Source organism: Anneissia japonica, unplaced genomic scaffold, assembly GCF_011630105.1.
Source record: "Anneissia japonica isolate Jap-2015-1 unplaced genomic scaffold, ASM1163010v1 scaffold597_len517326_cov190, whole genome shotgun sequence".
In the NCBI taxonomy this organism is placed as follows: domain Eukaryota; kingdom Metazoa; phylum Echinodermata; class Crinoidea; order Comatulida; family Comatulidae; genus Anneissia; species Anneissia japonica.
Window position 1 is genome coordinate 209,806 of NW_022699214.1, and position 24,745 is coordinate 234,550.

General features: G+C 34.8%; 4 protein-coding genes across 5 annotated transcripts in view; 1 reads left to right on the top strand and 3 right to left on the bottom strand.

Moving 5' to 3' along the window:
- LOC117102869 overlaps positions 1–732 on the bottom strand; it is a 5,922-nt gene extending 5,190 nt beyond the window's left edge. Inside the window, exon 1 of the mRNA XM_033243298.1 lies at positions 593–732. The gene's annotated coding sequence lies outside the window, so the exon portion shown is untranslated. The remainder of the gene's footprint in view (positions 1–592) is intronic.
- LOC117102872 (testis-expressed protein 52-like) overlaps positions 1–4,587 on the top strand; it is a 29,907-nt gene extending 25,320 nt beyond the window's left edge. Inside the window, exons 1-2 of one of the 2 annotated variants that reach the window (XM_033243307.1) lie at positions 1,203–1,392; positions 2,302–4,587. In XM_033243307.1, coding sequence (XP_033099198.1) covers positions 2,318–3,205 — 888 coding nt within the window. In that variant the 5' untranslated portion in view covers positions 1,203–1,392; positions 2,302–2,317 and the 3' untranslated portion in view covers positions 3,206–4,587. Of the gene's footprint in view, positions 1–1,202; positions 1,393–2,301 lie in introns of those variants that run through there. The other variant, XM_033243308.1, reaches the window with a different exon arrangement.
- Positions 4,043–8,540, bottom strand: LOC117102873. Its single transcript, XM_033243309.1, has 7 exons — positions 8,385–8,540; positions 7,719–7,937; positions 7,362–7,405; positions 6,921–6,965; positions 6,734–6,761; positions 6,113–6,235; positions 4,043–5,394 (listed from the first exon to the last, which is right to left on the bottom strand). Exons 1-7 carry the CDS (start codon positions 8,433–8,435, stop codon positions 5,359–5,361), a joined length of 546 nt encoding a protein of 181 aa, XP_033099200.1. The 5' UTR covers positions 8,436–8,540; the 3' UTR covers positions 4,043–5,358.
- Positions 8,541–8,784: 244 nt separating this feature from the next.
- LOC117102890 lies at positions 8,785–17,660 on the bottom strand. The gene is made up of 6 exons (XM_033243341.1): positions 17,519–17,660; positions 11,017–11,086; positions 10,618–10,654; positions 9,280–9,611; positions 9,012–9,066; positions 8,785–8,904 (listed from the first exon to the last, which is right to left on the bottom strand). The coding sequence occupies exons 2-6, from the start codon at positions 11,076–11,078 to the stop codon at positions 8,785–8,787; spliced, it is 606 nt and encodes a 201-aa protein (XP_033099232.1). The 5' UTR covers positions 11,079–11,086; positions 17,519–17,660.
- Between the last annotated feature and the right edge of the window lie 7,085 nt (positions 17,661–24,745).

A 24,745-nucleotide genomic window follows, 5' to 3' on the forward strand; every position in this document is an offset into this window, starting at 1 on the left:
GATGTGTATAAGAGACAGATATTGGAAGGCTATATTTTCTGCATGGAGAAAGTTGATATTATACTTTATTTAGGTTTATACTAAAATTATTATTTTTGTCGATACAAAATGAAGGCCTAGATTATATAAACCTATAGGCCTATGTCGATAATTTTTTGGCCTACATAATAATTATGATTTATTATTGGAAGCCTATATTTTCTGCATGGAGAAAGTTGATATTATACTTTATATAGGTTTATTCGAAAATTATTATTTTTGTCGATACAAAATAAAGGCCTAGATTATATAAACCTATAGGCCTATGTAGATACGTCGAAAGGCAAAATCACCAATGGGCTCAGGTTTGCCACCCCGTCGAAAACCACGACATGCCCTAGTAGTCATGGGAAGAAAAGGAGGCACACAAACCATTTAATGTGTAAATATAATGAAGCCTAGTTGTGAGGTGTAATGTACACTGTGTTTGTGGAAGCTTGCCCTAGAGAATAAATAACCTACTGAGCGACTCAAATTATGAGTATCTATTTGGGGGAAACAGCATAGTAGCTGGCCTACATTTAAAAAAAAAAACGTATTCTTCGAAACTCACCTTAGTTTTACGTCTTAATGTGTCTTAATTCAGTGGAATTCATCATTTTAATTTATTCCGTATGGTTTTATCGTATAGTTAACTGCTCCTAATCTAAGCGTTCAAATAACCTCTCTTTCAGAAACTATTAATATTGATCGTCGAGTAGACATTGCTGTCGGTAAATTTGATGACGTCCCCCGCCAAGATATTAATCCCAATATTCTTAATTAATAAATTTCTCCTATTATAACGATATAAGAATAATCAATTTATACGAACTCACATTTTGGATGTTTTGAAATGTTTTCATTGACAATATTAAATTTATGTCTTAATTAGGAGTCATATATTAAATGAATCAAAGGGGGTGAGTATACTTAAGGTAACAGCTAAACAAGCACGGCAGAGTTGCTAAGCAATATTTGGACCGTTCCATTTTTTATTATTTTTACAATATAATTCATATTGATTAAGTAATGCGCATGCAGAATATGTTTTGACACAAATATTATGTTGATATATACCAAATATTAATTTTAGTCTAATTATACGTACTATGTATTAGGTTTAGTTAATATATTTACTGAAATATTTATTTAATTTACCTATCACCCCTTGTGATAATTATCTAGTCCAACACGTCAACAAACCAAACATAATCCATCTTTAGTACACCGATAAATTTATGCCGCATGCGAAACAAGAATTATGTTATAATGAATGCAGAGATGAATTACGATGATATTAGATATACGAGACACCAATCATCTTGATTCGTTGCTTTAGAGACGATCACACAGCTCATTTTACAGTGAAAGGTAGGCCTCTTTAGCAACCCGGAAGTCAAATCCACTATGTACTAACTGTGTGTTTTTTTGGTACTCAAGGGCATAGCGTCCTTTGCTATAGTTATAATGGAACGGCACAGATAGGCCTTATATGTAACTATCGTATCTCTGCAATAGGAAATCCAAACTGCATAGGTGTTTAGTCATTCATTGTGTGTTCTTAGATTAAGCAATTCAAAGCGGAATTCTTTAGGCCTATATAGATGGGAAGCAGAGTTAGAACCGGTAGGCCTATAAGCAAGTTTTTTTAAAAATGAACCCGTGAACACGCGGTGCCACAGAAAGATCTATGATATCAGGGGCGGATTTCCGCCTCCCTTTTGGAAACTAAAAATTTAAAAAAAAGGAAGAAAGGAAAATAGAATAATTGATTGCCCAAAACGCCTCAGATGATTTTCGGGCGTCTAGAAAGCCCCCGGACCACCTAAAGTGTTGTTTCGATCGGCCCCACTTTCGGCCCCGCCCCCCCCCCCCCTCCATTTCAGGACCTCTAGATACGCCACTGAATCGGCCTACCAACTGAAATATTTTCGAGTGATAGTTTTATTTAGGTTGCTGCAATGGTTATCGCACTGAAGTGCAATTCACAAAGGAGCTTACATTTAGTTTAATATAGGCCTAAGAGTTAATATGTGTCATGCCCTCAACATGCTTTTCCTTTCTTACAGATACAGATACAGATTAAATTTATTGTCAAATATACATGTAAACATACAATAAAATAGTATCGGCTCGATGAACGCAATATAAATTATTTAAATACGAGTAACAACTATTCGTTTGAAACTTAATGGAAAAGATATATAATTCGTAATTACTTTGTTTTCTACTCAATGAGTTTTAAATCATTAATTATTTTCTTCTATTTCCCTCATACAGGAACGGTTTATATGTAATGAAATTAGGAAAGCCTGATCAAAGTTACTTCGAGGATGAGCAGGAGAAAATGACAATAGAGGAGCGCGATCGCCTCCAATCCGATCGAACCTACAAACAAAGTGCATTTTGTCCGCGTCCGCTTGGAAAGCTGACAACAAAGCGACTACCAAGAACACTATCAAACATTCATGTCAATCATAAAGTTCGTTCATATGTTGACGAGTCGACAAACGTTAACCCAACCAATGCATTCCGATTGTGGATCGAGAGCGGCCGGCGAGAACCTCCATTTCCTCGTCGATGGGATCCAGCGTTTGACAGCAATGTGTGGCGCAATTTCCGAACGAATACGAAGGAAATCGTCAAGCTCGATACCTCCGGAAAGACTGTCCCGTCGCTGATAGCAGACATGTACCCGATGAAGATTCCTCCGCATTCTAGCATGGGCTCGAATACTTTAGGAAAGTTTCTGAGCGAGGTTCCCATAATCGAAAATGATCGTCTTCGTACCATGGCTGTTGCCAGATCCGAGAAAGATATGAAGGAGTTCAAGAAACTGAAGCTACGTAGCGAAATGCGTGTTCCGCCGATGGATGAGTATGGGTACATTCTTCCGCCGAATGAGTTCAGATTGTATGAACGACCGAAGCTTGAACGTGTTGATCCCAACCCGACACCTACGAATTCCGTAAACCTACGGCAGATGACCGAACTTGAAAGGGACTCGCAAAGAGGTGTTACCGGAACAGTTCGAACAAGTCCGACGCGATTATGGAAACTCTCGTTCAAGGATAATAATCCACAGTATAAGGAAGTTATGAGAGAAAAGCTAGAGAAGAGTCAGTCGATGGCGTCAACAATGACGAAGAAAAGCATTAACAAATCTGAAGTATTTTTTAAATGAACAGACTTTGACTAAGTATGATTGATTGTCAGTCCGATTCCAAAATCATTGCAAGCCTCGTCAAGTCGCTCAGTCTAAAATTGTGGATATTGTTAACTGCATACCAGTCCACCACACATTGATATGGGCCTAGAACGCAATTCATACCGTTATCACATCACTCGTCACTTTAATCCCTCATCATTGTATGAGGTAACTATATCATTATATCAATGGTTGGTCATCATCACCATTACGATCATATTCATCATCATCATCATCATCGTCGTCCTCGTCGTCTTTGTGAATCATTGTGTTTCTATCGCCGTCTTTGTTCCCATCATTGTCCATCCCAGATTACTGCCAGTCCTCAAATACCCTTAAATATCATCGATGGTAAATAAGGAGTTTTCGAAATAGCAACGCATGACGTACTGTCAGATATCGTATGCAAATTATTAAAACTTTCAAACATTTTCATTGGCACGCAAAATGGATCCGTTTGACATTCTAAATATGTAAAAACAGTTTTGTGCTGTGCGATTAACGTTTATGATGGAATTTCAAAAACTCCCTACTCTCTAATAATATCGGCACCATCCTCGCCACCACCACCCTCATCATCATGATCCTTTAAACTTATCACCATCATCCATCGTCGTCGTCGTCATCGTAATCATCATTGTAAAATTCATCATCATCATTATTTAATATGCCTATTTATCATCACTCTCGTCACCATCATCGTCTCAATCGTAATCATCTCGTCGACGGCATTATTATCAAAATCATCATCATTATCATTCATCATCCATCTATTATATCGACATTGTACGTGTAGCAAGACAATGAATAAGGTACAGTACTTTATACTATTTATTATGAGTTATTAAATTATTAAAATACAAAAAAGAAATATAAAATTATTAAAACGTTACAAAAGTTAGCGTCCGTAATTAGAGATTAGTAATATTATTCTTCATATTGGAACAAGTTTTTCATTATTACAACTGAGACTATTCTAAAAGGTACCGATCCCACTACGATGATAATAGGGCACTATCTACATTTATTGCTATTATTGTCTAATGTAATGTCTATGCCCATATTTTACTAATTTCAGGAATCGTTCTTCCTCACGCGGTGCAATACAGTGTTCAAATCCAAATATTCTGAAAGGAATGTATATTTATTAGTAGCTTTATACTATACCTCTGATTATCAATCTTATATTGAGAGCTTATATTACTGTCATTTAATTAAATGCAAAATTTTCATAAAAATAGTAGCATTATTACCGATGGCGCATAAAACCTACCGATGCCTGTGTCTTCTTTATTGAATTTCCGTAAAAGAATACAAAAATGTGTAAACTTTATAAATAAATGTGTGTTTTACCGTTAGATTACTTTCATGTTTCAGTTTCTTTTCATTAACAAACAACATCAAATCTAACCATAATACTATAAACATGTTCTACTGTTCTGACATGTTCTCATATCCATCAGTATTGCTCATATTATAAAGGCCACGGGGTATCTAGGAAAATTTAATGGGGAGGGAGGTGTGAGGTGAGGATGTGATGAAAAAGTGAAGGTGCTAGGATGGAAGATATGGCGTTGTTTAAACCACTTGGGTGTAATATTTGACTCTGAAAATTCCCAATGTCCCCTATACATCACTAAAAAAGGGCACTAATATTCTAATCAACACAATACCAATGGTAATGTTTAATATTATTGATAATAATTATACTGATAATTACACTGACGTATATATACCCAATATATTCAAAGGCATGTAATGCCACTACCGTTATAGCAATGTTTACGAACCAACAATAAACAACATATCTACCAACAGACTACCAAGATATAACTATTGAGTTTAAAACAGACAGTTGCTCTTGGAATGTTCAGTTGAGATTTGTTTTAACTTCAAACGTTTATCAGCAGAGGATATCTACTCAAATCAAAGGTATTTTTTTGAATTAAAATAAATATAGGCTTACTGTATTTTCGTAATAACCAAGGGACAATAAAATACTGAAATTACATAATATCTGTTCTTGTGATAAATAATTTGTTAAAGGACAGCGGAATCTGAAGCAAGAGTAATCTACAAGTCTTGAGATCGCTGCAGGTGGGTTTGCAATGCTGGTGGCAGTTTAAGACTTACTTGGTCAGATCAATCAACTGTTTTCGCGTTTCCTGCAAAGAAAAAGGAAGGAAATGCGTCGCCATCTTAAAATTTATAATAGTTTAAAGATAATAGGTATAAATCGGACCTCCTTATATCTTCAGATAATTAAGATTATTTTTCAGTAAAGAGAATGTTTAATAAATATTATGCTACAGATTTGAAGAGGGCCGTTTAAATAATGTTAATTCTGACGATATATAATTAATTCATTATAGGCTTAATTCTGGCATAATTTTGATGAATGCTGTAGGTTAATTTAAACACTATTGCTATATTCATGATCCTTAGTTACTATGATATAAGAATCAGCAGATAAACGACAAGGGGAAAAATAGCCCAATTTTGGCAAAAACGCAAAGTGTCTATAGGTCACGATTTTGGTCGAAATTGGACGATTTTTTTACCCTACCATTTTCCGATTGTTTGTGTTTTGTGGTACCTACGAATAACGAGGATATTTCCAGAAGTATCAAATACAATGTTTTCATTCAGGCAAACTTAGTCTTATAAGGTTAATATTTCAAAGTTGTATAATTTTGTTTTCTTTTGTTAAACAAGTACGATAATCCTCACTTCGTATGTCTGTACTAACCAGGAGAAGTAGAAAATGTTATAACATATCATGTATGTTGGTTTAACGTTTAGTGGGAAGGATGGGGCTAAAACGTAATTGTTTATTCCCCTTCCCCTCTAAATCCACCCCTGACTATCTATCTGACTACTCACCTCCTCATTGTTTTTAGACTGGTTCGACCCTCCACCAAACATAGCAAGCCGCGCTTTAACTCCGCCACTACTCAGAATACTACCTGCCTGCTTCTCACGTTCAAGTCGGGATTTTGGTAAACCCTTGAAAATATTACAAAAATAAATAAGTTAAATGTATGTGAGGATCATAATTAACTAATAAACAATATTAATCAACATTTCGATTGCTTACTTTGTATATTTTGTGTTATTAGCTTCCAAAGAAGCTTTTCCGTTAATTAACGACACAGATGCATGGGCCTATCACTGTTCGTGTAGAACAACAGTATAACCACTACCGAATTTTATTCTTTAAATCAATAAAAATTGAATGATTTCAAGAGTCTAATTGGCAGTTGATTAGTTATTCCAACAATATGTGAGCAATTAACGGTTTGATTAAATGCTTAATGGTTTTCAGGATAATAACAGTATAAATCTCAACGCGTTTATAGACGAGTGTTTAACTAATGACGCTTAGCTGACGAGGGCCTGTGTCGCGGTATCTAACCGTCAATAAGAACATAAATAATACATTTTTTAATTAATTAATTAATGGAAATAACATGACATAATGTTAAACACCATGGAAACACTTACATCTTGCGCCTGCTCTAATTGCTTCACACTATAAACACAAACAAAATAAGTGTTAATCTTCTTCAAAAATAGACAGAAAGGTTCTATTCAGAAAATAGCTTCAATGATATATAGTACTGTCTAACATTACAAATAATTAATAATAATTAATAAATGATAATAATTAATAATTAATTTTTATACTTACATGTTTGACAGACCACCTGCAGAAACCTTCGCCTGCCGCTCATAGCTAAATATAAATGATAATCGTTATACTGTGCATAGGCCTTTGTATTTTCAAAACATGTTGTTTTTCTTACGATGGAACAGTTATGAGACGTCAATAAAATAATATTACTGCAATTTGCAGAATTTGAACCCAGAAAGACAATGGCATTCACTCTAAATAGATTGAAATTTTACTCGTTTTAACTCTATCTATATATGAATCTATCGGCGTGATCAATGTATGGATTCATCCACTTCTTTTTTTCACTCTTTTTCTTTAGAGGGCGGGCCTATAAATTATATTATATCTAATAATTAACATGTAAACAAAATAGGCCAAATCATCACAGTCGCTAGTTAAACTAAACTAAAATAATAATACTGTTTGTAACGGTCCAATGAATACTTTAAAACCAACCTGTATTTATTCATTGCCTTGATTCTTGTTTTCAGTTCGTGTATCTGTATAAGGATTTAGACGAATTAAAAAATATACGTATTATATACAGGCCTAATTGTTTGTATGACTTAGCATTTGACATTCAAAAGACAATTGACAATTGTCAAAAGGCAAACTATGAAAGACCGCTTAAGTGTGCACGTCGTATGCAAATTAAGTGTATTACTGTAATGTGAAAATCAGATTTACACAAGCCCCATCATTAATATCCACTTTACAATGTATACACATATATTTAGTAATTAACATGTTAAAAAGATAATCTTTATCCTCACAGTTCGTCAGTTAAACTAAAATGCGATTCACAATACGTACGGTGTATTTAGAACGCTCGGTTTGGTACTCAAGATCGAAGAATTTTCCGTACGCGGTTGTCAGTTTCTCGACGAGCTCTTGGGCCAGTTGCCGCAACTTATCTTTTGTTGGGTTAGGTCCAAAATTCAGGGGCTGCACTCTCTCCGACAACACTTTCTTCTTTTCACGTTCCTGTGCTTCAGCCTTTCTTATGCCAAATTTCAGGGTAGCTTGACTATTCTAGCAGCACATTGTAAATATTTAAAGGTTTATACATCTCTATATGATAAAACTTATAAGCTCCCCCCCCCCCGAAAAAAACTGGTTATTTAACTGCAACAGTTTCGTACGAAATCGTCTGTTTGTGGGAAGATTACGGAATACATGCTATATATAAAAATGTGGTGATATAACTACAGTGCACCCACCAATAACCCTCTTCAAGACCACCTTTTTTTTTAAAGAACCAAATAACAAACGCCAATCTTTAAACACAAATCTAACCCTCTAATTGGAGACCGATCCGTGACCATCCCAAATTTTCAGGTCCAAAAGTGGTCTCTTATTTAGGGCAAACTGTTCAAGTTTCATTGTGAGCCTATGCCATGTTATCAATACTAATGTTAAAACTTGTTTTCTAGATTTCAAGAAGACATAACTGTAGACATTATCATAATGTATATTTACCGTAACTTTAGGGGCCTGATAGGCATATGGATTATGTGCCATTTTCTGCATACGAATTTCTCGTTCTTTCTTTTGTTTTTCAAATTCTTGTTTCAATTTCTGTTCCTCTTCTTGTTGTCGTCTGCGACGATCTTCCGCATGCTGCTGTTGAATACCTGTCTCTTATACACATCTCTCCGCCACTACTCAGAATACTACCTGCCTGCTTCTCACGTTCAAGTCGGGATTTTGGTAAACCCTTGAAAATATTACAAAAATAAATAAGTTAAATGTATGTGAGGATCATAATTAACTAATAAACAATATTAATCAACATTTCGATTGCTTACTTTGTATATTTTGTGTTATTAGCTTCCAAAGAAGCTTTTCCGTTAATTAACGACACAGATGCATGGGCCTATCACTGTTCGTGTAGAACAACAGTATAATCTATTTCTTCATGAATTTGTGTTTGCTCCAATCGCAGTTCCAATAGGGCGGTTTTCATCGACTCATCTTGTTCTTTCTTCAACTTCATCTCCTTTAAGAGAGTTAAAAACAATGGAACATTAAAACACCGTACAGACACAGTTTGATCAATCTGATTTTGTCAATACAAAATAATTAAAATTCAACACTACAGTCTACCTTATAAACATTTAAAGCTTCGGGCTCAGTTTGCGACGAATTCTGACTAGGTGACCTGAAAAAAAAAACAAAAAAAAAACCAGTAAAACGCCAACTTATTCATAAAAACGTTTCATGTATTTGGGAAAGTTACGGTAGACCTCGGTCAATTTACTATACACATTGGAACTCTCACCAAATATCCGAATGAAGAATTTACTACCTCATAGTATCCGAAGATTCAATCGATCAATTAATGTTGTATTTAAAGGCGAACTAAGGAACTTACGGTTTTGGCGGAGATATCTTACTCAGTTTCCCCACTTTCACCTTATTTTCAGTTCGTTCTTTATTCTCCTCCGTGACTGACGGCGTTAATTCCTCTGCATCCGAATCAGGTCTGTTCATTAATGTATAGTCCTCCTTTTGTTGTTCCACATTTTCATTGTCATATTCTTCATTATCGCCATTGCATCGCGAGTCGTCATCGTTCACAAAGAGCACGTTTTCAGTAGGTACCTGCTCTGAATCGGGTTCATTGTTCTTTTCTGGTTCTAGTGTTGGTGTCGTCTGCTCATAGTCATGTGACGTGTGCGCTGCTTCCTCTCGACTGGATCGGATCTTTCCAATAAATAAAGTAAATGTTTAAACTTTTTTTAAGCAATTTGGTTAACTTATGATGGCACATTAAAAAATATTTAATAAATAAATAAAACTTTTTATTATCACAATTTGTAATTTTCATGTAAACCCTATCCATAAAAGCGATACAAGCATTATGATAATTAGTGTAGGGCCTACGACGAAAATAGTGCACAGTCGAATGGATATGATTGAAGCATCAGATGTAAACGTAATAGCAGACTTTAGCACATATTTGCGTGCCTACTCGTTGCTCATAATTCAACACCATACATACCAACGTTTATCCATTTAATCCATATACTGGCACAAATCCTGACTACCAAACACTCCCCACTATTCATTTTCTTACTATCGTATGGCATGAATCATGAGAAAAATCTACTCATAAAGATTCATTATCAAATTCTACTCATATCTTCTTTACCGTTCAAAGATTATATATGTATTACGACATTTTATATAACTTTTAATACTATAACGTATATAGGTCCATATTAGTTAAAAGATAAGATCTAAAGCGCCTTGTGAGTCGCTTATAGGCCGAAAAATCCTAATTGTTGACGCACCTCGTAATATTTTGAAATTATCGTGACATATTGCATTTGGCTCGAAACCAGGTCTTTTAAACCGTTTAACATGTTTGACCCAATTCGTATCATCTTTAATGCTGTGCTAATTAAAATAATCAGAGCTGCCTTTGACGGTTTGGTTAATTAGATTACGACAACCCTCATTTTTAAAATTTAGCACATCATCGAAGCGACCACCGGTATACAAAATTAACCCTGGAAGACAAGTGTTACTCTTCTATGTGATGAATTGGCAAACGATAAAATAAAGTACACAAGATGGTGGATTAGTAAAGCTTTGTCCAAACTATACGATTTTCTGTAAATGGGTAAATCACTGGCAGGCCTACGCTTCACATAAAACTTGATTTTGTGTACCGGTACATATTTCTAAACTTAAATTATCTACTTACATTGCTTTCTTTCGTTTCTTGCTCCAATGCAGCAGCTCTGTCGTTAGAAAATACAAAATATGCAACGTCGGTAGCTCTTCTTCATTATAACATTTTGAAAATATTCATTAGTAAATAGGCCTATGTTCGTCAGCATTCCCACCAATCATTATAATTTCCATCATCTTTCATCACCACCACCACCACCACCATGATCATTATTATCATTATCATCATCGTAAACGTTAGCATCCTCACCATCATGATCATGATCATCATGATCATCATGATCATCATCATCATCATTATCATCAACAACGCCATATAATCGTCATCAGCAATAACAACATCATTAACGTCATTACTGCAGAACTTCATCACCATAAAAAACATATAAAACAATAATATAGATCTGTTTACTTCTCCGCCTCGCGTCGTCTTCTTCGTTCTTCTCGGCGTCTTATTCTTTCTTCGGGGTCCATGTTATAATCTGGTAGAAATAACCATGCTCTTTTCAGGTCAAAATACAATGCATATCACGTACAGTACCGGTAGGATATACAGTATTAAGACATTCGTTTCTAATAAATAATATGACATTATTGTTTGCTTGCTTGATTGATTGATTGATTGATTGATTGGTTGAATAATTTATTGATTTGGTGGTTATTTGATTGAATAATTGGTAGGTTGGTGTTGATTGATTGATTTGTATTGATTGATTGATTGATTGGTATTGGATGAATGATTGATAGAATTAAAGATTGATCGAATGATTAATTGTATAATTGATTGGCGAATTGTTTGATTGATTGATCGAATGAGACTAATTAATTGACGAATTATTGATTGATTGACTGGATGATTGATTGACTAAGTAATCGGATGATTGATTGATTGATTGATTGATTGAATGATTGGTTGGTTTGATGGTGATTGATTGAACCTTTTATTGATTGATTCATCCATTTATCCATCGATTGATTGGTATTGATTGATTTATATTGATTATTTGGTGTCTGTTGACTGATTGATCAAACGAATCAATTTACTGATTCACCGATTGATTCATTATTTCATCGATTGATCGTTATTGATTGATTGGTATAGATTGATTGATTGATCGAATAATTAGGCCTAATTGGTTGACTTATTAATCGAATCGATCGGTTGTTAATGCGACTGTATTAAAAAAGCTTCACCATAACCAATAAAATGTATGACGAAAACACACCAACAGCCACAGAATATTGTAGCCAACTCCATGGTATGACATTGGTACACTAAAGACCAGGTCAATTCTGCCGTAGGCCTATGTTTGCTGATGGAACTACAAGTGGTTTAAAAACCAACAAAACAAACCATGTTTTACAAATATCACAAAAAGGTCTCAGGACATTGTTGACATTTAGCCAGGTATGGAAGGAGAATAACAATACAGTACCAGGTTTGATATCACATTTGGGATCTTTATTGAAGAAGCTGACAATAGGTCACCATGTTCGTTTGAGAGGGGGAATGTCAGCCTCTAACATCGAATTAACAGCGAGGAAGGGTGTAACAAAAATAGTAGATCATCGCAATTAACGACCCCATGCTTTTTAATATACCGGTACCTCTTTGTTCATATAACGATTAAGCAATATTATAATTGAAATTATGTAATCATTAATTCCATTATTGCCAACAAAATATAGGCCTATAGATTTCATTTGTCAATTGGGATGGTTGATTTTTTAATTGCTCACAATCGAGCGTTACTATGCAGTGGGTTAATGCTATGTTAAGCGTCTCTCCATGGGTGCACATTAAATCTCAATTGTTTTCTGACATATTCTCAAGTGGTACGGTATGTAGTACATTGTAACTTAATATTATACATGTAACATAAATCTAATCCCTATAAAGCGCTGGGTACTAGCATGGAGGAATAAAATAGTGGTACTAGACAAAAATGCGTCAAACATCGACTCGGTTTTATTAATAATCTCATAGACTTCCAACGGGTCCAAGGGACGGATGATGACTTTTAAATAATAATTAATAGCCTAATAAGTTGGCCTGAATTAAAACGTTTACCTGTATTTAAGACCTCCGGAGCTATTAGTTTAGGCATAGGCCTAGGCCTATTAACCAAACCTGTGTCACGAGGAGACTATTTAAGGTAGGTGTTGATTGGGAAACCATCTAAACTTTTTGGTAGCTCCAGCTCTCTGCACTCTTGGGCCCGTCCACGAACCAGGAATGCCTATATTACTGATATCCTATTCCTCATTTTTACATAATACTGATATGCATCTTTTAAAACAACTCTTTTTAACTATTTTATTGATCTTGTGAATGTTTAATTTTTATCTTTTTAATGATAATTTAATTTTTCCTGTTTTATTGTATCCTCTTCTTGTTGCCCGGGGGTTTAGAAATGACCGCTTGATGTAGTCATATATTGTGACGAATTTTAAATAAATAAATGCATGAATGACGCGATCAGATGGCACAGATACAGAGACAAACTAGTAAATTCGGTTTGGATAATACTTTACATACAGCTGATGACGCCATTAAGTGGTAAGCTACTTGAAGCTTCAAGTGTATTTTAATGAGGCCACCGATGTAAGAAAAGACGTTTTGCACGAATAACTAGCTTCCATGTTCTCGTGTTATCTGGCCATAAATTATAGCATTATACGTGAGGCAAAACCACTGTATCGAATATTCTCACCATAAAATAATATTCATTTAAAATTAGGTTTCCACTATAAGTTACAATAGATATTCATTTACTAACACAAGGTCTTGTATCACCCCGATGCACATTATTATACGCCCGCACACACTGTTGGCACGTATTCGTATACACACACGCCACAACGAATAGCCTGCGCGTACGACGAAGAGTGTTTACGTGGTAAACTCTTGTTAATTCCAGAAAATTTCTTAAAATAGGCAGGAAATGTCAAAATTGCTAATAATGTCATGGGAATTATTAGAATTAATACTAGCGTAAGAACATCTGCAGAAGCCATTCGGCAAAGCATCAGCTGTGACTAGACCCATGAATTGTCTGGTACCGTCATCAAATGAAGGACTTTCATATTAAACATAAATTGTTTCAATTTGTGTTTAATTAGAAGACGTTCATAACTTTGTTGATCTTTTTAAAAGAGAAGTTAAATGTTATATAGGCATGATATAGGGGACCCGCAATGTAACGGTATGCATAGCCTAGGCCTACATACATGTCATTCATTAAAGTGTCAAGCAGTAAATTTACACTTGACAGCTATTTTGCTTTGGATTTTGAAGGTCGAATTACTAACATGTCAACCTAAAAACCTATCAGAAATACTAGCAAAAACGCACAATACATCATCGTTAATCGTTTCCAAGTTATCTATTTAGGGCCTAATAATCATGGAATGAATTATCAATTTTTAAATTTTTGTTTTCGTATTGTTATATGGAAGATCTGTAGGGCCTAACAAATTACATTACACCTCCGTGATGATACGCAGAAACTCACAAAATTCATACAAATAAATTATTTATAGCAATATGTCTATTCCCTTTATTTCGCATTTAATAGTATCCAATGTAGGCCCTACACAATATTTAGGATATGCGATCACTCTATAATATATGTTATCACACGTCAGTAGTATAAAATCTGAAAAGCACAAAGAATTGATTGAAAAATACTTTACTTGCTCATATAGCCTAATAGAAGTGTGATCCCAACACTTTTTAAAAATAATAATACATAAGAACACTTAGGCTGGAATTGTCTTAAAATTAACAACGAAATAAGTGCAAATTGAGGCTGGGTTAAAATTTAAAATGAGGTTTTTTTTTTTTTTAATAGAAAAAACAACAAATCGTATCCGTACCTTATGTACAGTAGGTGTGACTACGTAATACCCGAATACAGTACAGTAATATCTGCTGTACAATAATAATTATCTATGTTTGAAAAGTGTGTAAAATAAGAACAAATAAGAACACTTTGAGCCTGAAATCGGCAAAAGCAAATAAGAACTCAGAGCCTAGTGGGCAACATTTTACTGGGTGTTATAAAAAAAAAGTGTAGGATAACACACGTATCAAAACAATAAATAATTCGGTGATTTCGAGATGTTTCACTCACTACAAAATTTACTACCGTACTATACTATAGAAAAGGAAATGAGAAGTGGAAAGTAGTAAATTGTAGCGTTATTCTGCAAACGGGCGTGGTAAGCTATAGTGATGCTATACAGAGGCGCTTACAGTCCACGTCGAAGGAGGTAAAGAGATAAACGCCTCCCCCTTCCCCCTTCGCAAAGTAAGCAATTCACGAACAGTTCAACTATGGAGCTGTGCATTGATGGCCTTAATGTATAAATCAGGGATAGGTATGACACGCCGTCATTCTCACCATGGCTTGTCTCCAAATCAGTCTTATTAATACCATGCTAAGGAAATCATTAGTGGTAACGCTTGTTGAGGCGTCACATACGCATTGTAGGCAGTGTTTATTACATGAATAAGAAATGAACCAAATCGAGGACCAGAAAATGACCTTCCAAGAATCGACTCAAATTACTTGATTACAAACGGATTTTCACGAATCATGAATTTCAAAGTGCAATCAAACACGCAAACGATGAATGCATTTACGATTTATGGTGTTGATGAATCAAAGGTGCACAAGGAACTTAATTCGAGATATAGGCCGCTACAAAAAACATGCCACAGACCCTATTTTTCGAATACGGATAAGCCCCGAGAAACTATACTACAGACACAGTAGTATGTTTAGGAATAGAACATGGTTTCCAATCAGTTTCCAAAATCTCAACAAGACTCTGGTAAACATCATCACGAAGAAACCAAAAGCAACCTTGAGCAAACATGTCATCAAGTAAAATTCCAGACTTGATTTGGCAAAATATTTTCACAATATGATGATTTATGGAGTGACGCCTAGAAGTAGTACCGATAGCTTAAAAATGTTATTTAAATGTTAAGAAAAGATATTTTGATGTACGTTGTTAATCAGCAACAGTTAATTCATATTCGTGGGTTAGAATCAATTTAAAAGATGTTAAGCCTAAAGGCAAAACTAATCAATCCATCTATGACCCGTATTAAACTATAACATTCATTAGTGGATTTAGAGCGGGACGTGAGAGGCTTTACGCCCCTTCTTCCTATTTCTTGTAATTTTTTTTTTAAAGGTTATTGAAAATTACCATAAATAGTAATCTATCAAATACAACCTCAAATCTGCTTCAAGGGGGCATTCTCCTTTCACCCCCGCCAGTGTGTCCTAAAACCAGCTTCGCTTGATTTAAAGGCATACTAACACTATATTGTGATGAAACACAGCACCTTAGTAATAGGCCTATGTACAGCAGGCCTGATTATGAAACCAAAATGCAAAGAGTTACTACTGTTTCTAAACATTTTAATCACAAACGGAAAGCTGGAATCTCAAAATATACAAGTAAATTTTGGAAACTCTTTCAGTTTTAGATTGTCCTTCGGTTAGAAATCTGAATTAACGTAAACAATAAGAAAATATAAAGGCTGCACCCATGATAGTACTTACAACTAGTAATAAATGTCTCCTTAACCTCCAATAAGATATCTAAGAATGTATCACATTGAAAGTTTGACAATTAACTTGGAAATAAAATAGAAGTATTTATGTGGAATTGGATAGGCCTATGTTGTGTTTATTAACTTAAGAAACATTTATATTGGTATAGAATTATAGTTTATACGTTTGAATCTTTGTCCAAATATAGGTAAATATTCGTGAATCAACATGTAAAAGAATAATTATTGTATCTAAGCTGTTAAATTAAACATAACTATTGTACTGATTAACTTGGCGATACTTCCAGGATATAATACATGCTGTTTGTATTTCTAGACCTCTATCATACTTTGCGCTCTTAAAGTTGGTTGATTGATTGATGATTAACCACTGATTTACTACAATATTGTAGTGACTTCTTGATCTATTTAGTGCTTTATGTATCACACCTAATAATACCCTCCGGATCAACTAACGACATTTTAACTTTCCAGCATTAAATAACTTCAAACCAGGCATTACATTTCACAACATTAGAAAAAGTGGCAAAAATAGGTCGGGGACTACGAAAATCAGGTGTGATTACCGATGGCAAGAGGCAGATTTTTAAATAGATTACTGTATATACCAGGCTCACCTTTTGGAAAGTTAAAAAAAAACTAAAGAAAAAAAGAAAGAAAAAGAAAAAATTGATCGATCGAATTGCTCAAACGATGTTATTTTCGGGCGTCTAGAAAAACAATTTCGCGGGGGCATGGACCCCCTAGGGTAGTGTTATCTCGATTGGCCCCATTTTCGCCCCCCCCCCCCGCACTTTTCAGTTTTCGGACATCTCTGGATCCGCCCCTGTATACACAGACATATACAACGCCAAAATAATTATCAATATACTTTTGTATCTTATATAATTATGCAATTAATCGACAGATAGGCCTACTGCAAGTGTCAAACACAATCCTAATTAAAAAAATTTTAAAAAAATAAGAATTTATACATTATTTTTCAAATGACGGGAAGGTTCATGTTTTCAAACCTTGCTTTAGGATACTGAACACGTTTATCAGTCCATTCAGTTTATCACAAGAGTGACCATTAGTGCGTCCACTCTTTAAATTTTACACACATTACTTTCTAAAAAGTCACCCATTTAAGGAGGTGTCCAGGTACTGTACATAGTGTAAAAACGGTACACATTTGTTTACTAATCGTGACAGCCTCCACCCTCTACATACTATTTTTTATGAGACATATTCATTCGACAAGGAAGGCCACCAGGTAAATATCAGGCCAAAATATTACAGAATAAGAACATGCAAATAAACTCAAAACACTTAGGCCTACCTGCTATCAGAAACGAAACTTGACAGAAAGAAAGAACAGGTACACGATTGTAAAATATATAAAGCGGTCGGAGAAGAGAGGTCGTCTGCTACTAAAATTCTCAAGAGGAAGGTAAATCTTTGGACCATTCCATTCAGCACAGGTACATTTTTGGGCTGGGTGAAACCACTGCCGATGACATATCCTTATAAGGATGTGTTGTTGTTGACAAGAATTAAACTGAGGATCGTATCAAGAATTATTGAGGTTGACATGGAGAAACAATCATAAAATCTTAATCTAAAGATAGATAAGGAAAGGACATCAAATAATTAGACATTATAAATAAACAGACAGAACAAACACCTCCCACCCTCCCCGAAGATGTGTATAAGAGACAGGTTCAGGTCGACGCTCGCGTAGCCTCCCCAAAGCGAGATCGTAATGTGGTCGACGTCTCCGGAAGCGGTGAGCACATGTCCGGTCGCGTTTTTCGGTTTTATCCTAATCAGGATCCAACGGCTCTTTGTACATGTTACCATGGCCGCAACAGATTAGTTACTATGACTACCAAAAATGAACAAGCATTCTAGTTACAAGCAAGAAGGAAGTGTAAGTTCGCATAAATTGAACCCTTCGTGGCATCAAAATAAATATTTAATAGGCCTACTGTGCAAATATGACTTCCTTGTTAAAATTTGTAGGTCCGACAACAGATAATGAATATGTTATTTGGTCTCATATCACTCAGAATATTTCTCCAAAATTTATCAGGAAAATATTTATTATCTAAACCCTGTTTATTATCTAAATCCTATTTTTAGGGTAAAAAACACCACAATTTTTATAAATTTCTTAATTTTCAATCATGTAATTGAAATATATTTGGCTCAATTGTATGTATGGTACTGGTGTTGATATTACCTGTGGAGCCGATTTATTGCATATTGTACAGCGAAATTGTTTTTTTTTTTTTTTTTTTTTTTTAATTTAATTAAAAGTTGACTTTATCATAGTCATTTATATTCAATCTTAAAATATAAGGTATTGAAAGCATGTTTTTAAATATTACTTAAAAACATACAACTTATGATTATGCAACAGTTTTATATTTCTAGAAGGCGCGTCTATCTAAACTTAATTAGAAGCTCTAGTTTTAAAGGAACCCATTACAGTTTCAAAGTAATTTTTTTTTTTAAATAAACGACAAATTTTTCAACTATAGTCATTTTCCTGCTAATTTTTAACTTACGGTACCCAGGGATCATGTTTATTTGCATTTTTATAACTAATTCTAATAAAATCAATAATTATTATTATTATTATCATAATAAATAATATATTTTTATATACAATTAACTTTTATTAGTTTACATTTTCCAAATTCAAATAGATCATATAATAATCTTTATACTGATCAAATGTTAAATTGGTAAAATGTTTAGATTTTATGAGACTAGTGCTAACCTCTCGCTGTGTATCTGTTGTTGATGCTCCAATCAGGGATAATAGGCATAATGCTTCTATTGAACCTCCTGATGGTCAACATTCAGAGTATTGTTCTATGGCTCCCGTGTTCCAAAAGCACTCCGCAGGTGAAATATGCCACCAAAAAAGTCAAGCCATTAAGATTTTCTGAACAAATATATTATATAACTCACTTACTGAACTTAACTACAAAATAATTTCCAAATTGTAATATTCGACACGTATTACGCAAATGCTTGGTCAGACAGCTCGTGTTATGTTTACAGAACCAAAATTAAAAAAAAAAAACAGATCAAGATATAAGTTTATATAATTTTTTAGATGATATCAGCTTACATACAGTAGTTCTTTTTATATGAAAACAACATTATTTCCGGTTTTATATTTTTGATGAGGGTGTCCTCAAAAGATTTGCTAGTTTAATAATTAAAGTAGCACATATTGATGAAGCATGATGAAGTAATTCTTCACTTTTGTTGTAAGCTTATAATAAGGATATTTTAGCTATTGAATTTATTACAGTAAACACAGACATTTAATAAGATGAGAAGAGATGCACAATTCCATTTGATATTTATTTTCAAGCATTGAAATCAAGTTGGGATATATGTATACATGTTATATTTATATACTGTAGGTTCAGGTCATGTACATCTGGTAAAAATCTATAGACCATTTTAATCCTCAAAATGTTATATCTTATTATCTTAAATGTCTATACATTCTTCACAAGGAACAGGTTACTATATTAATAAGATAAACATTAGCAGCAATAATACAATATTACTATCTATGAATAATTGGAAAGTTCTGTTGCCCTTTCATTCCGGACATTCTTTTCTGATAGAAATTATTAAGAAACAGAGAAAAAAAATTATAATGGAGTATCATCACAGCACAATATATAAATAAAAACTGTGGCAGTTTAAAAGATTTAGGGGGTGGGGGGTGTTGTGCAGGCCGGCTTCGGCCCCACCCCCTTAAATCCGTCACTGAAAAATTAGTGAGCACCCCGACCTTAACATTGTTGTATTCAGTTATCGCAATGGACAATGCTGCTGACACAACATAATAATACTTCACAATTCTTATCATATCAGCATTATCATATTAAATATTAATTTTCTATAGTATCATCATATTACGGAATGATGTGAGGATTTCTAAATACATTGTATTGGGTAGGACTAGTAGATCGCAATAGCGTAAACAAATTATGTTATCATTCCGATTGTGATGGGCAAATAAAATTTATAAGTGTACTATTTTATAGAAATTAATATCTAGATTCATAAATACAGTATATTCAAACAATAAACATAATACTATAACTATATCTTCATACAAACAAACATTTTTCATAATATCATATTTTTTTAATGATTGATTGAATTTATTCGATGCTTAACATACACAAACAAGATAACAAATGGATTGAGATAAAGAAAAGTAAAAATTACCGAGCATCGGGAACGCCCATTAATCCGGAGTCCAGCCCATTTCCAATGACGTCCAATTTAAATGTACACTTGTCTGTCATGAGCTGAAAGTATTTCACATTTCAACTTTCTTTTAGAGGGGCGTTATGAGCGTTTCCTGTTAAACGGATACCGGCGCTTTATTTCATTATTATTATTATCAATCTTATTCATATTTATTATTATTATTATTATTATTATTATTATTATTATTATTATTAGACCCATTATTATTAGGCCTATTATTACTATCATTAGGCCTATTATTATTATTATTATTATTATTATTATTATTATTATTATTATTATTATTATTATTATTATTATTATTATTATTATTATTATTATTATTATAGGCCTTTATAAAATGCTCAACTGCTCTGTATATTTGGAAAGGGGAAGTGTGCAACTGGCCCCCGCCTAAATTATTCAAAAATTAATTCAAAAATGGAGGGAAAAATGAAATTTGTATTCATATTTAAGTCGTTTCCGGCCATCTAGAGCATGGACCATTGGAGGTGACATAATCATAAAACCATATGTGAAAGCCCCCCACCCCCCCCCCCCCAAGATCTCCTCCATTTCGAATTTCTGGATCCGTCACTCAGTAGGAGCTTTATTTGATATCGACATCATGGAATGTTAAAAAAAATCCTGCTCAATCGTAGCCGTGAAAAAGATCTTGGTCTACCGCAGCAGCATCGTGTGAGTGGCTTGTCGTCGTTTGTCGTGACTGTGTCTTGTTTATTCGTACTACCAACAACATCTACGACAAGCCAAGACGTCACTGCGGTGCTGAGACGATTAGATACGATGCCACCAGGATACCATCAAGACCGTGGTTTATATCATATGGCTCTGTGTCAGAAAGGTTTTTCAACACACTGAACAATTCCTTGCTCACTCAGTGGCGGCTCTAGGATATATTTTCTGGGAGGGCTAAGTTGTCCGACAGGGGGACTTGAGCTCGTAGGCTCGAGCTGGAGGAAGGGGTTGAGAGTGGGTTCCCCTTCCCAAATGAGATTTTTTTAAAGGATATCAACCTCTGGATGGCCGGAAATGGCACTCTCAGACTGTAACAGACATGTGTTGGCTTGGTGTGGGCCTCTTTTTTACTCTGACTGCCCGACGAGGTCTGTCCAGTGGGGGAGACTTAAGCCCCTGCTTCCCCATAGACCCTTGGTAATAAATTGCATATAATGTAAATAAAAAATAAAAAAAACAGATAGGCCTACGAATCTACAATGTTAAACAACGGACGGAAGTTAACAAGATAACATTTCTTTAGCCAGTTTTAGGTCTTTGGTGGTTTTAGCGAGTCACTTGGAACGTATGTTTTTGAATAGAATGCAGCCAAGTTAGTGCATGCTTCTGTCGAGGAAATTGTCAATGCCTTCCATAGTTACCAACCGTCTCACATCGTGCGGGACGGTCCCGCATTTTAAAGTGATTTTGGCTGAAACACGCATTTTGCAGAAACACATGCGTGATCATAAATTTGTCACGCATTCAGCACAGGTCTATGCATGTCACAAATTCAGGGGAAAATCTATTTAAAATTAGAAGAAATTAGTTTTATTAAAAATATAAAAACGGTCATGCAGTTTAAACTTGAGTCATTAGACAGTATTTACGTGAATACTTAATTCACACGCGCTACTAAACATTAAACAGCATGCCTATTCATTTTTTGTTTGTTTGAGTAATGAAATATTTGTGTACATAGTTCGGGTGCTCAAATTAAACATAATGTAGGCCCTTCATTGAAACTCAAATTGTATGTGTCTTTATTAAAAATAGTTTTGTACACGGTATTGTCAACAAACGCTCCTTGAAATCGATTTAAAACAGCTTAAAATGCTCAGATCCCCTGGGTTGGTAACTATGAACAAAACATACAGTAATCTGTCGATTCTAAAATTTAAACTTTTAAAAGTGAAAATTTGGCAATTTTTCTGCAAAAAAACCCCGTAAAAGTTTTGCGTTCTGGTGGTTCTGGCACCTACAGCTGCTTTAAAAAAAGTGATTTCTATTTTTTATTATTCAAAGTCTCGCTTTTCATTTGGTTTGAAGTTTAGATAGAAACGCCTCTAGACATTTCCAATTGGTTCATATTCATCATTTGCATATTTTATAATATATTTTAACAAGATTTTATATGAAATATAAAGTACTTTAAGTTAATACTAAATGTTCATTAAAATCACTAGAAATTATTTTTAAAAATAAGGCAAAAAAAAAAAAGCAATTTCGCTGTACAATAATACAATAAATAGGGCAATGTATCCTCGTTGATTGCTTTTGCAAGTAATAACACCAGTACCATACGTACAATTGAACCAAATATATTCTAACCACATGCATAATAAAATCACCTGACTCTCTCCCTGACGGGTTCCGGGGTCGACGAGGCTTCTTGTCGGTTATACGCCGGTAACCCTACGCTGAGTCTGGGCCCGGGTCTTGGCGAAGGCCCGAGCCTTGGCGAGGTTGAGTACTTAGCCCTGCGCATCGTATGATCAGACCATATATATATAGGATCTGTGTTATGATGACGCTTGGCGGTGATACTTGGCAGGACTAGGCGATTAACAGACTGCAGGGGAGATGCACAGGGAGTCTTGGTCAACTGACAGGCACTCGGGATGGTATGCTAGGTTCAGTGCATCATCGTGGCTTAGGGGTCGCACTGCTTCCTCCCTCCGTTCAGTTGGCTGGGGCCGAGCAAGTAACTCTATCGTGCATTTAAGTGACCAGCGTACGAAGGGCGAAAACTTGAATACTAAAGAACAGAAACACACTTACAAACATGGTATTTACTCGTAGTGGTCTCCAGAACGTAAACACGGTCGCTCTCTGGATTTTGAACATGCTGAAACTAAAAACTAAAACGGAGAAGGTTTTCAACGTGCTCAGTCATGCGTGACGTCATCTACGCGCAATTTTGCGTTTTTACAATATTGATCATATCATCCTAACCAATTGTCATTACTGAATCATATTCAGATGGCATAAACTGGCCAAGGTTGAATGTCACGTACCAAAATATTTTACGTGCGCGTCATAACGCGTGCGTCAACATTTTTAAAATTCTCGAAATCACATTTTGACTAAATTAGAGCACGTTTCAGGCCATTTTGAGCATTTAAATTTTTTGTTTAATTTCCACTACGCGCGCGCATTTTTATGTGTGCAGCACGTACGGAAGCTAGAAATTAGGTTTTTTTAAACATATTTTTGGTTCCTGACATTGTTTTCACAAATTTCCATTCTTCTCAGTCATCCTATGGCCAATAGCAATGTCGTATGCACGCATCAAACATAGGGATCTTTGGCAGTTATAAAAATGCAAATAAACATAATCCCTGGGTACCCTAAGTTAAAAATCATCAGGAAAATGACTATAGGTCAAAAAGTGGTCGTTTATTTGAAAAAAAAATTGATACTGTAATCTCTGACCCAGCCAACTGCATAGTTACCAACCGTCTCGCATCGTTCGAAGGTCCCGCATTTCAAAAATTATTTTGGATGAAACACGCATTTTGCAGAAACACATGTGTGATCCTGAATTTGTCACGCATTTAACACTAGTCTATGCGTGATAACGATCCCAAATTCAGGGGAAAATATATTTTTGAAGAAATTGGTTGTATTAAAACTATAAAAACGGTGATGCAGTAACTTGAGTTATAAGAGAGTACAGTATTTCCTTGAAGGCCCTACTTATTTCACTAACGAGTTACTAAAATTGGTCAGTAATGAAATGTTTGTGTAGGTCTACATAGTTCGGGTGCTCAAATTAAACATAGGCCTACATTAAAAATAAAGAATTGGCTTTATTAATAATATGTTTGCTTTTGTACCTGTATTATCAACAAACATTCCCTGAAACCGTTTTAAAACAGCTTAAAAATGCTCAGATTGTCGTAGCGGGGGGAGGGGGAGGTGGTTCCCCTGCCACTTGGACCCCCAGTAAATTGGTATAGTCACACACACATTTCAAATCTCTCAGGTTGGTAACTATGGCCTTCAATGCGGCTGCCTAACAAACTTAGGAAAAACAATAACCATAAAATGATGGCAGAATTCCCACTTAACTAATGAATTAACGATGCAAAATGTTCAATACTGTACTCGCATTGTTATTAATTGCAAAGTCATCTTCGTAGTCTATTGAGATGTTTATATGTAGAACGCCACATGGAGTAGTATAAAAAAACAATTAATTATTCTCTAATGCGCTATTCCTTTATGGCAATGAGGATGATGAGGGTGATAACAA

Excerpts from the sequence above, each read along its gene's own strand:
- LOC117102890 (XM_033243341.1), bottom strand. The coding sequence starts at position 11,078 with ATGGACCCCGAAGAAAGAATAAGACGCCGAGAAGAACGAAGAAGACGA. Across the intron at positions 9,067-9,279 it reads AAGATATCTCCGCCAAAACC|GTCACCTAGTCAGAATTCGT; the intron begins GTAAGTTCCTTA and ends TTTTTTTTTCAG. Across the intron at positions 8,905-9,011 it reads AAGCTTTAAATGTTTATAAG|GAGATGAAGTTGAAGAAAGA; the intron begins GTAGACTGTAGT and ends ACTCTCTTAAAG.
- LOC117102873 (XM_033243309.1), bottom strand. The coding sequence starts at position 8,435 with ATGCAGAAAATGGCACATAATCCATATGCCTATCAGGCCCCTAAAGTT. Across the intron at positions 6,966-7,361 it reads AAGGCAATGAATAAATACAG|CTATGAGCGGCAGGCGAAGG; the intron begins GTTGGTTTTAAA and ends ATTTATATTTAG. Across the intron at positions 6,236-6,733 it reads AATTAGAGCAGGCGCAAGAT|GGTTTACCAAAATCCCGACT; the intron begins GTAAGTGTTTCC and ends AATATTTTCAAG.